This window comes from Taudactylus pleione, unplaced genomic scaffold (genome assembly GCF_031769625.1).
Source record: "Taudactylus pleione unplaced genomic scaffold, aTauple2 ptg000116l, whole genome shotgun sequence".
NCBI lineage: Eukaryota > Metazoa > Chordata > Amphibia > Anura > Myobatrachidae > Taudactylus > Taudactylus pleione.
Window position 1 is genome coordinate 24,278,589 of NW_028284518.1, and position 17,858 is coordinate 24,296,446.

At 41.8% G+C, this 17,858-nt stretch overlaps 1 protein-coding gene across 1 annotated transcript in view; it reads left to right on the plus strand.

The window, feature by feature from the left end:
* Positions 1-17,858, plus strand: part of PHLPP1 (PH domain and leucine rich repeat protein phosphatase 1) — a 163,347-nt gene that overhangs the window by 62,236 nt on the left and 83,253 nt on the right. Inside the window, 2 exon segments of the mRNA XM_088471737.1 lie at positions 14,328-14,524; positions 17,045-17,170. Of these exon segments, the coding sequence (XP_088327863.1) occupies positions 14,328-14,524; positions 17,045-17,170 (323 nt within the window).

Genomic DNA, 17,858 nt, shown 5'->3' on the forward strand with positions numbered 1-17,858 from the left:
CTCCTCCCCTATCCTTCCATTTCCTGCTGTCATTTTGCTTGGCATCAGGCCACATGTTGTGCCAAAGGGGAATTTTCCATGTCTCTTGCAAGAATTCTTTGCTGCATGTCTTTACGAGCCAATCCAGATATTATTTTTGCAGGATACCTAGATTGCTATAAATCTTGCTTTTTCTTACATGTACTAAGAAGGCGATTTAATTGATATTGTGCAACCCTAAATAATGGGGCATCCGTTGGCCGATATCTAATTGTTATGCCGTTGGGAGTGACTGCCATGGGCGCCCATTACTTATCTCTCGTCGTGCCCAAATGCACCAGGTTTAGCCACGTGAAGTGGCTAAACACATCGAAATTACTGGGCACGGCAAGGAAATGCTATTTGGGCGCCAAAATACGTACTTTTCGCCAATTTTTTGCTCGCCATCTCAGGAAGGTTGTAGCAGAACCTGTGCCCGATTGGAGCAACATTGCTTTCCATCGGGCAAAAAAAAAAATTGAATTCCCCCTAAGTTTTTAGTTCAACAGACCTGTAACTTATTAGTATTTCTGTAATAAGCACATGATTTATATTACTATTATCTAGGAGGGATGTAGTCAAAAGTGTGACAAACACAATGTTGACATTCATAATATCGTCCCCACAATCTTGAGTTATGTCGACTGTAGGGTTAAGCTGCAGGGGAAGGTTAGGGTTACGCGGGGGGGGTTAGAGTTAGGCACTAGAGGGAGGGTTAGGGCTATGGGAGAAATACTCAAAACGTCATGTCGACATTATGACTGTTAATATACCATACCACACCCATCCAGAGATTTCCATTATTATAGGTTTTCTGAGCATGCTACAGTAACTCATTGTGGTAATGACAGCATGCACTTAGTTCTACTTTACAGACCACCCTATTTTTATCCACGTTATGCAAGCTAAAGTCTGCATATTTCTTTCTCCAATACACCAGACAATAAGTGTTTTCAGTGAGAGAAGTGCCAAGTAAATGTGTGCTGGCGTCTTCACAAAGCCCAGGTAGATGTGACGGCAGCTGCAGCAGAAACTGACACATGTTGACAATTGAGCCTTGTAATTGTAGCATCTATGACGTGTACTAAGCTGTACAAACCTCCACTTTAAGGTATTGCATAGGGTGTAGTGTGTGTGTATGTCGCACTTTTACACAGCAGAAAGTGACACTGTATAAAGGGCTCTAAAATGAAATTCCCAAATGTGTGTAATGCAGGCTATACATCCAGCAGCATTTCTGGTGTATTATTGTGCCTGATATTGTAGGGTGAGTGGACTGAAAACAACAACAATGAACTTATTAGCATCTGGCTTTTTTGGGGGGTATTTTGTTAAATGCGTTCGGAAGATGAATGCAGATCACTGCTCTAAGTTTTTGTGCCCATGTTCCAACAGCAGGCCTCAATAATGCTGTATGTGAGAAAATGAATTGAACTTTTAAGAAGGGGGGGGTAAGCAGGTAAAAGGTCTGGAGTTTATTCTAGGTGACATTTGCATTTGGACTCAGTTGCTGTCGACTCTCAATATGAGATCCAAAGAGCTGTCGCTATCAGTGAAGCAAGCCATCATTAGGCTGAAAAATCAAAACAAACCCATCAGAGAGATAGCAAAACATTAGGTGTGGCCAAATCAACTGTTTGGAACATTCTTAAAAAGAAAGAATGCATCGGAGAGCTCAGCAACACCAAAAGACCCGTAAGACCACGGAAAACAACGGTGGTGGATGACAGAAGAATTATTTCCCTGGTGAAGAAAAACCCCTTCACAACAGTTGGCCAAATCAAGAACACTCTCCAGGAGGTAGGTGTATATGTGTCAAAGTCAACAATCAAGAGAAGACTTCACAAGAGTGAATATAGAGGGTTCATCACAAGATGTAAACCATTGGTGAGCCTCAAAAACAGGAAGACCAGATTAGAGTTTGCCAAACAACATCTAAAAAAGCCATTACAGTTCTGGAACAACATCCTATGGACAGATGAGACAAAGATTAACTTGTACCAGAACGATGGGAAGAGAAGAGTATGGAGAAGGAAAGGAACTGCTCATGATCCAAAACATACCACCTCATCAGTGAAACATGGTGGTGGTGGTAGTGTATTGGCGTGGGCATGTATGGCTGCCAATGGAACTGATTCCCTTGTATTTATTGATGATGTGACTGCTGACAAAAGCAGCAGAATGAATTCTGAAGTGTTTCGGGCAATATTATATGCTCATATTCAGTCAAATGCTTCAGAACTCATTGGACGGCGCTTCACAGTGCAGATGGACAATGACCTGAAGCATGCTGCAAAAGCAACCAAAGAGTTTTTTAAGGCTAAAAAGTGGAATGTTATGCAATGGCCAAGTCAATCCCCTGACCTGAATCCGATTGAGCATGCATTTCACTTGATGAAGGGAAAATGCCCCAAGAACAAGCAGGAACTGAAGACGTTTACAGTAGAGGCCTGGCAAAGCATCACCAGGGATGAAACCCAGCGTCTGGTGATGTCTATGCGTTCCAGACTTCAGGCTGTAATTTCCTGCAAAGGATTTGCAACAAAGTATTAAAAAGTGAAAGTTAGATTTAGGATTGTTTAGTTTGTCCCATTACTTTTGGCCCCTTAAAAAGTGGGAGGCACATATAGAAACCGTTGTAATTCCTACACCGTTCACCTGATTTGGATGTAATTACCCTCAAATTAAATCTGAAAGTCTGCAGTTAAAGCACATTTTGTTTGTTTCATTTCAAAGCCATTGTGATGAATAGAGGCCAAAATGTGAAAATTCTGTCAATGTCCCAATATTTATGCACCTGACTGTATGTTTGACCATCTTAAAACTTTCTATACCAGTAAGAACTTTATGGAGTTCATTCACTAAACATAAAGCAATGTTTAGTGCATGAACTAAAGAAATGAATGAAGAAAAACATTCCAGCCTAGCTCCCAATATAAAATGAGTCCCAGAAAATAAAATGTACAAATTAAATAATAATTTAATAAACTCAATGTCCTTGCTTGCTGAAACTGGCTAACTTTAATTATAAAGCTGTTATTCTGTTATTATGTAACATATTTCAGATCAAACAGGATCCTTAATGTATCACAGTTACTGCCCACAAAAGAGGACTTGGATATCACCTTTGGTCTCATTCATCAGTTAAAACACAGCTGTGCAAATAGATAAAACAGATCAAACACATGTTCTAAAGATAATACATAACTACATACTAATTAAATACAGATTTTTTTTTTTTTTTTTTTTTAGATTTTATCTGATTTTCTATTTGGTAACTTTCATGAATATAACTTGGCACTACAATCTGAAGGTGGGTACACACCTGACAGATATATCGGCAGATGGAGTGATCTGCAGGTGATGGTCATTCATACATACTGAACGACCATCATCTGCTGCTGCTGCAGCTCGGGGCCGGTAGGGGGCGTGGCCATGCCCCCTTCGGGTGGAAAAAAAACAAACACATCTGCAGTGCTGGGGTGGGGGCCGCTGTGTGCCCCTCAGCCCTGCGCACAGCCAATGGGGGGTGCCATCAGCATGATCGCTCCCCCTTTGGCATAGGAGACTGCTCAGGCTGCTGCTTTGGCAGCCTCGGACAGTCTCCCAGTGTAGCCCAGCACACAGCAGCGTGTGCTGGGCTGCTGTGAATGGGGAGCTCTGCCGGAACCGGGTAAGTAGTACCCGCTCGTGGCTCCCCTCCCCCTCTCTTTGCACCCCTGTGTACGGACGATCGACTGATCGCTCGTACACACTTGCCAATGGACAGATATGTCTGCAGACATATCTGTTCATTGGCTGTGCAGCACAGCCAATGCGATATGTCTGTGAACGACGACATTCACAGACATATTGTGGGTACACAGTGGCTGACGGAGGCACGATATATTTTCCGATCAATTGATCGGCCAATATATATCGGCCAGTGTGTACTCAGCATGAAACTTAGAAATATATAACACGGAAGCTAAGTTACCAAGAGGCACTGTACTCGAAATACATTTATGTACTAGGAAACAAAAAAAAGAAAATAGAATTTTGATATGGTAAATAACATACACGTGTCCTCCTACATCTAGCTTCAATACGCCATGCAGTGCGATATGCCTGGCGCGAATGAGCTGCCAGCTCCCATGCAACTCTGCTAGTGTCTGCCTTTTTTTTTTTTTTTAGCTGAAAAGCGTCTGAGTTGCGTTGCGACTAGGCTGCACTAGGAGAATGTGCTGATTATTTGATATGTGACACTTGTAGATCTGTGTGTGCCTGAGTTTGTAAACAGAAGCTGGCAGGGAAAACCGCTGCGACCACTGCATCGCAGCAATTCGTATGCTGATTCAGAGACTTAGTTGCACACAGATATACAAGTGTCACATCAAATTAATCAGCACAGTCTCATGGTGCACCCAAGTCACATCGCATTGCGACAGATGCATTTTTGGCAAAAACGTGAAAGACACCCGGCGCTAGAATCTCACAAGACCTGGCGCTGAGAAGGGGCTGTTTTCTGTGACTGCATCAAAGATGTGCGAGGACAAATTTGTAGGTCCATACAACTGTGTACAGTATAACCAGCTTAAGTATAAAAACTGTAAAACCAGCTTTCTGAAAGAGAGCTGTTCACATTTGGCTCTATACAATAAATCTGTTTTTATTTGCATTATGTCTACTTGCCACATATACAAATGCTTAGACCGCTTGAAAGTCCAGCTTTCCTGCCTCCTTTTGCCGACTAGGATGGGAGTTTGTGACGCAAAAGGCGTATTTTTTTCATAAGTGAAGGTATTGCATGATATGGGGATACTCTATTGCAGTGGTTCTCAAACTGGGTGCTGTGGCCCGTGTGGACGTGCCATGGATTGGTGGTCCGGGACCAAGTCAAATTACTTACGGTCAGTGTCGTAGGCACAACCAGAAGGGGTAGCTGGCAATCCTAGTGTTTCTTCTAGGGTGAGCAGGGGAAGGGTGGCTCTCAGTGAAGGGCACTGCTTTGCGTGTGCCGAAAAGGGGTGTGTCCTTCAGACGCGCCCTATTTTCATCTGTTTGTTTCACCGGAACTAATACTCTAAGGCGCCGTGATTTATGAAAGTTTGTGAGCCCCTACCCTATTTGCTTATTGGACACATCTCTTCTTGAACACAGTGGGGCTGGACCTGAGCTAGTTATGGAGCCGTATTCAATTTGGAGCAAAAAGTCTGTGCTGGACTTTTCGCTCCACATCAGAGCTTTTATGGGGATAAAGTATCGGGCGCGCGCCCGCTTTATCCCCGTATTCAATGAAAAAGCTACGAAAACGGGAGCCGGCGAAACAGGATTGGTGAAAAAAAAACGGGATTTATCTGGAATAAATTGTAGGACCCCCCTAAAGCTGTCCAGATATGGGGGATCACTTTGGGTACCCCCGTTCTAGCCTGCAAAAGAAAGTCGGGTTAAATAGCTGCTGCAGGTGTTTTTTTTTTTCCCGACTTTGAAGAAGTGATGCAGAAGAGCACTTGGGTAATTTTTTTTTGGGGTGTCCCTATTTTTTTTTTTTTTTGACAGATATTTTTTAAATGTCATTGCCAGGAGTGCAGGCTTTTTTTTTTAAGCCTGCACCCCTTATCCCCAACTGCGCTTTCTTCCACCATGTAAAACATGGTGAAAAGTTATCTCCTTTTTTTTTTTCGAAGACTTTTCGCACCTTTGAAATTGAATACGGGGATAATTGAAATCGGCAAACCTCCTAAGTGCTGGATGGCTTAAGATAGAGAGATATAGAGATATATAGATAGATAGATGGATAGAGATATATATATACACATATACAAATATTTGTAGCTTTTAGACTTGAAAACTACATATTGTTTAGAAATGGGAATATATCTTTTTACTGCAGTATAGTCCTGTACATAGACCATGCCTGTCTTATGCATTTCCTATTTTAGATGCAACTTAAGCAGCTTTACAACTAACTGTGCGTGTAAAGATCTGCCAACCTCAATGGTTTTAGTTGTTCTTTGCAGAGACTCCGTAGTTGCTAAAACGCTAGTTACTGTAAATTGCTGGCAGTGATTTTAGTCTGATAATATAAGCTACCAGGGTGTCCAAAGAGATGTTAAAATCACCTTGCCATGGTAACAGCTGTTGATATTAAAACCGTAAACCAATTAAATTAATTTTAAACATGACAGCTGTGAAGCAATTGCTGTATTTCATAGTTAATAGTTTTAAAGCTACACTGTAAAAATGGGATAATGCTTTTAATGGTGAAAGCCCTTTCAGATGTGTCCACAAGCATCTTTCCTCCGTGCGCTACAAGTCGCGTCACACAACCTGGGATCTCCATGTGACTTAGCGTCTCTACGTGCGACTATCTTCAAATGCGTCTTATTCGCAGAGTGATGTGGATAGATAGCACAAGCAGCTCCTGCTGATTAAAATGATATGCAGCATGTCTATGTTCTGTGTGTGACTGCAGGTGTATCTGCATGCTAAACACTGTTAGTGTTACAGCGCTGACACTGTAACATAGCGTTTCGCATGCAGATACACCCGCAGTCACACACAGAACATAAGCATGCTGAATTATCATTTTAGACAGCACAAGCAGCTTCTGCTGATTATTCACATCGCTGTGAGAATATAACACCTTTTGAAGGTTAAAATTCGCACAAAAGATGCTCTGCACTACAGAGTCACGCCACGGCATGGCGCGACTAGAAGGGCTGTTTAACGTGCAAGGAGGCTAGATGTATGAGGACCCATCTGTAATATAACAAGCATGTTTTAAACTATAAAAAGTTGCTTTTATTATCTTTAAAATCTAAGTTTAGTATATATAGACCAGTAACTTCAGTAACTTGTAATGTGTCATTACATAGAAATTGATCTTGCCGCTCAGGGATTACAGAGTGTGCAGCTGTTAATAGAATGCATGCACAACTCTAGTCACAGAATTCTATTCTATTTTTTGCTATGTCAGGCCAGATTCTTATTAATAGGAAACAGCACAGACTGGGTGAGCAACAGCTCATTTACCGGGATGGGTATGATTGGTCATGAGAATGTTGACATGGTCAGCATGTCTACTTGGATGATATGTTGACATGGTGAATTGTCGTCAAACTTTCTTTGGCGGTCTAGCAGTGACTTGCATTGTCCCTGCGGCTGCAGCAACTCCAGCATAATCTTCCGGGTCCCGGCTGTCGTGAGGATCAGTTCCAGTTGTGATGTCTCAGCAGCTGCATTCCGGTGAGTATTTTCTCCACTAACCCTCCTCCTATTGCCTAACCCTAACCGCCCCCGCAGGCTAATCTAGAGGCACATAACTCTAATGCTGCCCATCCACTAGCAGACCATAGAAACGACAGCACGATTACGACATTGTAAACGTGCAGTCGTTTCTATATCTATGATAAGCCTACACCTGAGCAGTCATTCAGTGCAGGCCCATCAATCATCTGGCAACATGCTGAACCTGACGTTACCGTCAGGTTGACCAGCATGTTTGCACGATGATAGACGTCTAAATGACCAGCGGGCACGCGCATCGCTGGTCGTTTTAGACATTTTTGTAAACGATTGAACGATAGTTATCGTTCAATAGCTCAACTTAATCGTCTAGTGGATGGGCAGCATAACAGTCAGCATCCCCAGACTGTCGACATTCCACATGGCGACAGTTCAAATGTTGACATTCTGAGGATGTCAACATGGTGCATGTTCACTTTTTGACCCATGTCAACATTATGACATATGGTTACTATCGACCTTCCGACTGGATACCCATTTACCAGAGACATTTGTTGTAGTCTTCTGTGCTTGAGCCTAATTTTACTTCATGATGGCTGAAGAATCCTGCCTATTTTATTCCATCAGTCTAGTGGAAATGGAATGTTTTTCCCACTGTTTAGGATGTGAGCCTTGGAGGTCCTCAAAGTCGCTGACCTTTTTTTTTTTTAATAGTGGACATGTAAATAAACAGGCTATGGGGTATATTCAATTAGCTGCGATAAGCTGCGAAAATGTTTTGCTGATGACGTCATTTCGCCTGGCGAAAAACTTATCCCCGTATTCAATTCCAAAGACTTTTCGCCTACGCGGAAAGTCAATTATTCGCTTATGAAACCAGGCGGAAAAAAGTGCAGAATTGCGGTTTTGGGGTGCAAATATGGGGAAACCACCCTGCACCTTTGGGACAGGCCCCCAAAGGTTAACTGCATCAAAAACATCCTAAAAAAATTGAAGAACACCCCAAGAAATTACATTGAAAAAGGGGGCGAAAAACCAAAGTTGGGGTACAAACTTAAAAACTAACGAAATAAGCTTTTGGGGGGGGGGTCTAAGTATGGGGGAGGTGTTTTTTGGTTGCAAGTGCTTGCTGAAGGTATGTTTTTTTAAAACTTTTGCGATTTTTAACCATGCTCGCACCAATTTTCATGTACCCCAAATTTGCTGGGACTAGTTATTTTCTAAAAATAAGACCTGCTATATGCTGTTCTTCACCACTGTGCAAAGACGCTAATTAGCAGCTATTGAGAGCATTTAAGTACCCCAAATAGCTTCAGCAGGGCTATTCGGGGGCATCTACATTCATCCCCAATGTTACTGCATCTTTTGGGGGGTGTCAAGCTGATTTCCCTATATCTGACAGCACTTTCTCCTGTTTGCATTTCGCCGGGTCCCGTTTTTGCATCCTTTGGATTTGAATAGGGTGAATAGCTGGGCCGGGCACGAATAGTTTCGCCTCCAAAACACAAGTAAGGCAGGCGAAACCTTTCTGACTTTTCGAATCTAATTGAATATGCTTCTATGTAGAAGTATGATACTGTAACCAATGGATGAGCAATATAAAACATAAGTGGTACAGCCTGGATAATACAATGAAATAGTGCAGTTTAACCCTTTTAATGAGAAGACACAAATGGGACTTGTACTCAGGGCCTAATTCAAACGCGCTCGCAAGCGGGTCAATGGTGCCCTAAAGCGCATGCGCACGACGGAGGGAGCTCCGTCGTGCGCATGCGCGAGACCCACATAGCGACAGCCAAGCTGTCGCTCCGGGTCTCGCACCAAAGGGGGCGTGCTGTCGATGGTGAGTCAGCACGCCCCCTTTGGTGGGCGTGCCGGGGGCCTTGCTGCCCAGACTGAGCCGTTCCCCGTGATGTCAGTGGGAGTGCTTTTGGCTCTGATAGAGCCAAAAGCACTCCTGGGCTTGCGGTAGCGAGACCCTACCGCAGGGTCTCGTCGCAAGCCCGATGGTCGCGATGGACTTGACCATCGCAACCATCTTTTTGGCCGCTTGCATAAGCTGTGGGTGGTCACCCACAGCTATGTGAGTGGCCAGGAGGCCGCTCCATTTTTAGGTAGGAGGGCCATGATTCAGAGCGAGCGCTCTGGTCAGAGCATCCGGCACTGAATCAGGCCCTCAGTTCAAATGGGGGAGGGATTACCTAAAGCCCCAACCCCAGTGGCTTGATGTCAAAAAGTCCTGCCCCCTCTGGCCATTATACTACACATTTTCAAAATCCAAGGAAAGTAAAGAGCGTACCCTTGTTTTAAAGAAGGCACCTCTTGATGTGAACTCTGAATGTTATTTTCTGGTAGTCATGTGCGATCTCCCCTGCACTGTAGAATTCATTATGAAGTCCAGGAATGTTGGAGAACACATCCCCCTCATACAGGCACCTACACACTTGGGGTCGCCCCTTGAGTAGTTGTTGTTTGATGGTCACGTAACAATGTCGCCCTATACTTCAGTGTATAGGAAAGATTCCTGGACTGCACACCCTGAATATATATATATATATAATGGGAGGTGCTACCTGTTGAGACTTATTGCAGGCACAGAAACAAACAGATCATCATCATCTTGACATCCAAGAAGTGAATGAAATAGTGCTGAAGTTTTAAAATAAAAATCAGGTCTTGATTGTAATAAATGACAGGCAAGTGTTATGGATTTATTTTGCTAGCTTTTAAAGACTAAAGGGGCCTATCCATTTATCGACATGAAAGTCTGAATGTCCAGCGTTCAGACTTTCATGTCGCTGAGGTGCGGGCACCGCACTTAAAGACGTTCACTGAACGTCTTCAGTGCAGGAGTCCAACATCCCTATCTATTAACATGCTGGACCTGACGACCGTCATCAGGTTGACGGGCATATTCGATAGTCAGGGTCGGCAAGGACCCAGCGTGCACGCGCATCGCTGGTCCTTGCCGGCTATCCACTTGCAGACTTTCTGCACGTTCCGACCAAAACCTCGTGCAGAAAGCCGGCAAATGGATAGGCCCCGTAAAGGTGCATACACATGGTACGATCTGTACCACTAACGACTTGAAAGATATCTTTCAAAAGAGATCGTTCATAGATCTTTCAGTGAGTCATCCTTCCATATCTCTGAACAGGCAAAGTTGACGATATCGTCCAGATTGGCCTGCATGTACGGACGATCATAGATATAGTTATCGTTCATGCGGGAAAGAGCATTGTTGGTCATTCACTGAATAAAAAATTACATATGAATGATATCGTTATTGTTCATATCGTAACGATATATCATCCTGTGTGTATAAACCTTTATTTTTATCACTGATAGGAATGAGTAACCACACTATTCCGGAGTAACCTGTGGGCTTACTTCACCACTCCTAGGGATTCGCTCTCACTGCCTGTTACTGACTCCTCCCACTGCATAGTGGACTGTTAACGCTGCCACCACCAGTCTCCTACACTGGCACCTGGAACGGCCTGTGTCTGGGTATGTATGAACATGCAGCTGCAGCACTACATGGTTAGTGTCTGATAATTCCCGCTGGACTCAAGCATGGACCAGTCTGTACGGGTAGCTGGCAGAGGGCTTGAGCTTGGAGAGACTGGGTTCAATCCAGAACAGCCGGAGAATAGAACAGCATTTTGTGCTATGCTCATGGTCACAGAATACAAGCAGATGCAAGCATCTTAAAGCAAGTAGATGTTTCTTGCTGAAATGATCATACAGGTATTCTTCAGAAGTGTTCTCCTCTCTGACAAGGGATCTATATACTACAGAGCCACATCAGCCCTTTATATAGTCAGAAAACACAATATAGCATGTTGTATTCCTCCCCCATATACCTCTAGAACTCGTACCAATTAGCCAACTAGCTCGGATATAAATAAATACATCTTACATTTCAAAGGAACAAAACCATTTTCTCCTTGTCTTCATATATCACCCAAACCAGTTTGCTTTCCTAACCACGGTCTTTGAAAAATCCACACTACAGGAATACCCCCTGCAGTGCATTGATTGGAAACAAATGCTTGGTCACTTCACACTAGACATTTTGCTAGGTCAGGATAATGACCATACCACTTCCCACAGTATGTCGGAAAACAATGTGGTTACTTATCAGATGTATTTCAAAAGTATTTTATTGTATAAGTGCGTAGTCCATACAATTAAACATGCAGTTCTACAACCGCGTATAGCACATTAAATATACATGTTAAAACAAATTATTGCATATACATTTGTAGTACATGGCATCCAGCCCTTAACCCCCTCAGTGCCATGGCCAACATCTCGACAGCGTGGGCTGGGTCTCCGGCCACACTGCTTATGAAGTATCTCAGTGTAAGCCTGTTAAGCATAGCAATTTAACTTTCTTGATCTGCATTCACTATATGAAACTTGCTGCACATGTGTTGTGCACTATAAAGATCTAGACCGGAAGGTTATTTGTGCTTGGACTTCTGGGGACTGATAGGAGTATGTTCCATATTATTTTGGTTATTTTTTTATACTGTTATTTTTAATGGGAAAAACTTAATTTGGGTGGAAATCTGTTTACGGTCTTAAATTTGCAGAGCATGTCATAGCAGCTGAAGGGACCACACCCTTTCCTCTTCAGTAAGATAATGATTATTTGAACAGCAAAACATAGCAAAACATGAAGTTAATAACTCAAGTTTCTATCAGTTTAGTGGTGTATCACAGTTAAAATGTATTATCTAATAATATAAAGGCAAGGCTTAAACCACAGAAGAGAGCCAAAAGGGAAAATACATGCAGGTGGGCTTGTACCAGTGTATTAGTCATTTAAAGGGGAAACAGGCTTTATAAAAAAAAAAACCACACAAATCATTAGTTACATGGCCATGCAAAGCAACAGAGCTCTGTTTTGCTACTTTTCTTGCAGTTTATTGCAGCATTTCAGCCATGGTTACAGTCCCTCTGTGAACTTGCATTAATATGGCCAATAGAAACACAGACCCCACCTTTTAATTTCTGCTCTTGTTTTCAAGTGCCTTGTTTTTGTATGATTTCTGGTTAATGAAGCAGGTTAGAAAGGAGCCTAGTTTGCAGAAGACTTTTTTTTTTTTTGCTAAGTTGACTAATCCGTTTGGACAAGTAGTATTGAAGTCCTGAATGGCTTATTAGGGGATGCTTGAGTAAGTTTGCTAGTCAAAAACAACACTCTTTGTACTGCAATTTCATTGGCCTCATTGCAGATGAACAAGCCGTTAGATTGTGCTTTGTGGGCTTTCAGAGGGGGTGGGGGGGGTGTGTGGAGTACTGTTGTGATTTAGCACAATGGGGATAGGAGAAAAAGGGTAGTGAGATGGAGCGTTTTGTAGGTTGACATGCATGAGTTGCTCTACTGATAAATTTGGGACAGAAAAAAGGTGATGGTCCCTAGTTTTTCACTTTACTGTCCCTTTATGCAGTAGTAATTTGCAGAATACTTTGCATTGGTAACTTGAGCCAAGAAACCACCATATTTATGGTTGTATTAGAAGTGTGGATGTGGTCACTGCTGTGGGTTCTAGAAATCATTATTATTACCAGTTAATATAGTGCACCCTATTTCTGCAGTGAGTTATAGAGAATATTTGACCATTTTGAGAACCTGTGCCCTAAAAGAAAAAATAATAGAGATAGATATATAGAATCTCCATCTATCATAGTCGTTTTTTCCATCAGGGACTATGTCCTGGGCAAAAGTTTATTTTCAATAAGACATGTTTTATTTTAAAAAGCCCTCATGAGTGCCTTTGTAAGTGCTAAATTAATATAATGATTTTCTATAGCTCCACAGTTCCTGATGGATGGCTATAGATGTGTGTGTGTGTGTATGTATATACATATATATATATATATATATATATATATATATATATATAATGTATGTATGTATTTGGATGTTTAGAGATATACAAATATATAGATGTGTCAGCATATTTCTTGCACTTTAAAATTCGGATCTAAACTAAACCAGGATTAGGTAAGAACAGGCAGACAGAGGTTAGAGGACCCTGCTCGCAAGCTTACAATATATAGGGAAATAAGCATGTGATACATGAGAAGTGCTGTATATTACATATTGGTTTCAGCCAGATTGCAGAGTTTCCTAGTGGACTGTAGAAGTCAGTGCCTCAGCAATGTTGGCAAATGTACTCTATACAGGCTCTGCTTTTATTTACACTATTAATCATTGCATTATTATGCCAAGTAATTTTATAATTATGTAATTGTTATAAACCATGAAGGTGATTCAATTCGGCGTGCTATTAATAGCACTGGGAAGGATTTCCCGGACCTATTCAATTCAGCGCGCTGTTTGGCCGACTACAGGAATTCTTCTCTTGAGGATGCAAGCAGAAAGACTACTAATATGCCGGCCGCGAGGCTATTTGCCGGTTTAGCATGGCGCTAACAGCCTCGCGGCCGGCACTTTAGTCGGAGAATGCCGATTAGCGCAACTAAACGCCAAGCTTTAGTCACGCTAAGCCAATAACCACAATTATTAGAGGGTTTGGAAACTTAGACAAAATTCTCACTACATTATAATAAAGTATTGTGAATAGTGGGCGGCACAGTGGTTGGCATTGCTGTCTCACAGCACTTGTGTCAGCAGTTCAATACCTGACCAAGGCCCTACCTGTGTATACTTTGTATGTTCTTTCTGTGTTTGCGTGGGTTTTCTCTTGGAGTTGCAGTTTTCCTTCATAACTTTCTAGAGGGTTATTTTAATTATATTTTATAATAAAAGTGAACTGTGATTATGCAACTGCACGCGTGCTAGGGGTATTTAGACTGTAAGCTCCAGTGTGTTATGGTCTGATATGAATCACAAATATTCTCTGTAAAATAGTGGTGTTGTATAAATTACCAACAATACTAATAGTGCAGTCACAAGCAGTACATGCCAGTATTATTGTTTGTGCTTGCGTCAGAATATTCCTGAAGTAATAAAAAGATCTTTGTTTTTTTACTGTTGTCCATGATTGAAATTATTAGACTTCGTAGTTATAAAAACATTCCTGATATTTATCTTTGTGTTTCAGGAAAGACTACTGGAACTAGTGTCTCTGATCGGACACAGCTTTCTGGAACATACAACGTTCGGAAAGGAAAGATGCATTTACCTGTAAACAGATGGACAAGACGGCAGGTCATACTCTGTGGGACCTGTCTGATTGTATCATCCGTGAAGGAAAGCCAGACCGGAAAGATGCACGTTCTCCCTCTGATTGGTGGAAAAGTATGTATACAGATTGCTGATGTATGGGGGCCTTAACTCAGACAATCGATTGTGGCAATTCCGCAATTTGCAGATGATTGTATAAAAATAATTGCAATATATGGGATTCACAGAGCTCAGATTTCAACCAAAAAGTGATTTGGAATTGTTTAATCCGGTTGTTCAACATGTTGGATTTAACAGATCGATTTGATTGCTAGTGTATGGAGAAGATCAGCAAATTTGCAGACCGTTACTAGTAAAAGGATGGGCCTTTCAAGATTGGTAGATCTGTGTTTGCTGAAAATGATCTGCAAATCACTGAAAAAGATCTATAATGTATGGGCGCAGATTGCTAGATTGGGAAATCCTAAAATCGAGCAACAAATCTTCAAATTGTTCAATTGTGGTTTTCAGATTGCTGATGTATGGGGGCCTTTACCCACTGAATCCTTGCCCAGCATATTTTTAAATGAACGTGTTCATACAATACTGTAATTGAAAGGATACACTAAAAATACATGCAACTTTTGTTGCTTTCTGATTATCAGAACTTTATCACATGCTGGATTCTGGAAGCTGGAAAATTTTCATCAGAGCTCTGTACATTCTGCTAAAATGTTATACGTTTGCAGGCTCTGCAGCACTGGGGCAAATTAGCGACAACATTTGGCTTTCTCTCTCGAAGATTTTCCAGTAAACCATTTTAATGTGCCTATTCAGAAACCTGCAGGGCTCTTTCTGTATGTTGCTTGCTTGCCTTTTACAGATTTAAATTCCTCAGCCAGCACTAGACAGCCTCAACTGGTTTTACTATAAAACAGGGGCATTATGGGGATGTAGTTGTAAGGTCATCAATGATCATGTCAACACCACAATGTCAACAGCTATGATGTCAGGCAACGTCTCAAAATGTCGACAGGTGAAATATCGACATTAGGGTTAGGCTGCATGGTTGAGGTTAGGGTTAGGCACTAGAGCAGGGGTGGGCAATAAGCGGCCCTCCAGCTGTTGAACTACAAATACCAGCATGCCTTGCAACAGTTTTAGCATGGCCAAATTGCAAAACTGTGGAAGGGCAAAGCTGGAATGAGTAGTTCTAAAACAGCCGGGGGGGCTCTAATTGACCACCTCTTCACTAGAGGGAGGGTTTGGGGTAGCGATTAGGGTTATGGATAGGGGAGAAATATTCACCCGAACACTGGAGTATCAGAGGTCTAACCTGAAAATCAGTCACATGACCGCCAGAACACGGAAGATGCCGCTGCAGTCATTAGGAGCTAGTAAGTTACTGCTGGGCCACCAGGGATGATATGTCGACATTCTATCATGTTGACATTTCATCACTGTCTACACAATGAATGTCAACATGGTCAACATCAACATTATGACCATGTCGACAAATCATACCTAACCTGCATAATGAGTTTGGGATCTTGATGCTGTACTGAAAACAAGGCTGGGTTGATTCTGTGTGGGGGAGACAGCATGCAAAAATGAATGTGGGCTTTGGGTGCTGGGTTAAAGAAGAATATTGGGGCCACTTGTTTCCCACCAGAACTCCCATCATAATATACTAAAACAAATATGTAAGTAAAACACAATTGTTAAATTTACTTTTATTGAAAATACATAAAAATCTTGTTTGCAATCCAATAGTGTTTCCCAATTGTAATCCACTGTAAACTCTTGTATACAGCAGAAAATAAATGCTCTGTAGGAGCCTTACCGTAGAATGAATTGATGGAGTGACATTTGCTCCTCAGCCATATATAAACTGTTTCCCACACTATGTGATTGGTGACCATCAGAGACTAATTGAATATCTATTGATGTGGGGTGAAAAAAAGCAAATTTGTCTGAATTAGACCAAACTCACTACATGGGTGGATGGATGTGTTAAAAAATTGTCTAGAGTAATACACACCTAGGTGCTGGTGCAGTGTTGGTAGCAAAATAGACATAACATGTTTGTATGCACATAATTGCTGATCTGCATGAGCTACATTTACATGAATATGCACTTACTGTGCTTGGCCTATGTAAGAACACCTCTCCGTTTGTGCAACGTGCAGTTCTGCAGTGTCTCATAAATGTGTGTTCACTTTCTGGGCATCAGGTCATGTAAGATATGCTGCGCTTACTGACGCAGTGCTCATGTTGCATCTGCCTGTGTACATTTATCAGACCACACACTCATTGGGAATAGTGTGATCTGGTTCTCTTGTCCATACTGCAAACAGGATTTATCCAATTTTGCCTGCTGTACATGACTTAATTAAGCACATACAGTTGTTAGGTAGTCAGGAATATTGATGGCTTCTGGTCAGATTTATCTAGAACACAGCTTCGGCTTTTGGAGACAGAAAAGATGTAAATATCTAGATATGAGCTTAGCAAGACCAGCATTATGTGTACAGCAGCTTTATTCCTGGCATTTGTCTGTCACTGTATGTTTTGCACTTTAGAAGTTACTATTTCAGCAGTTTGTGATTTGTACTGTTACATGTCTTAATGCTTGTATTTGTTTTTTTTTTTAAGGTGGAAGAAGTTAAAAAACATCAACACTGTTTGGCTTTCAGTTCATCTGGACCCCAGAGTCAGACATACTACATCTGTTTTGATACATTCACAGACTATTTGAGGTGGCTGCGACAAGCTTCCAAGGTAAGACTTTCACAGATAAGTTACAGAGTTGCTGGAAATGTACACAGTTTAGTTGGAATCATACATAACCCCTAAATAGAGCTACCATTGTATTTATGCTAGCATAATCATAGTTAAATTGGAGACCTTGAAATGTGATTCCATTCGTCATGCTTAGCATTTATCTAGTTACCATGGATAAGCAGCGTACACACAACATAGAGGAGCCAAGACACGCTTGTGAGTAGAAAGTTCAATTGCAAGTTTCACACATTTAGCATTTTTAAAGTGGAGTTTAGCTTCTGCAGTGTTGACACCAGTCATATTGGCTGCTATCTGATGCATTCCCTGTCTGCCAGGTTGGTCACATAAATTGTTGTGTCAGCATGTCAGGAAAAAAAAAAAAAGATAGAAAATGATTATAGTCAGTGTTAAAGTTTGTAGGTATGTGCTTTATTTGTTTTCACATTGGATAAACTTGATTTCTAATGCTGGGTACACACTAGCTCGACGCACCGCCGATGCAATACGTCTGAACACCTGCCGACGAGCTCGCGATAGATCAGCCGTTCGATTGTATGGCCGATATATATCGCCAAGTGTGAACCCAGCTTGATATTTCTGTATTGATTCCAAATTCTCTCTTTTGGGTTGGACTAGATTGTGCAGATTGGGTTGAAAAGATCTGTAATACATTGTAATCAGTCGG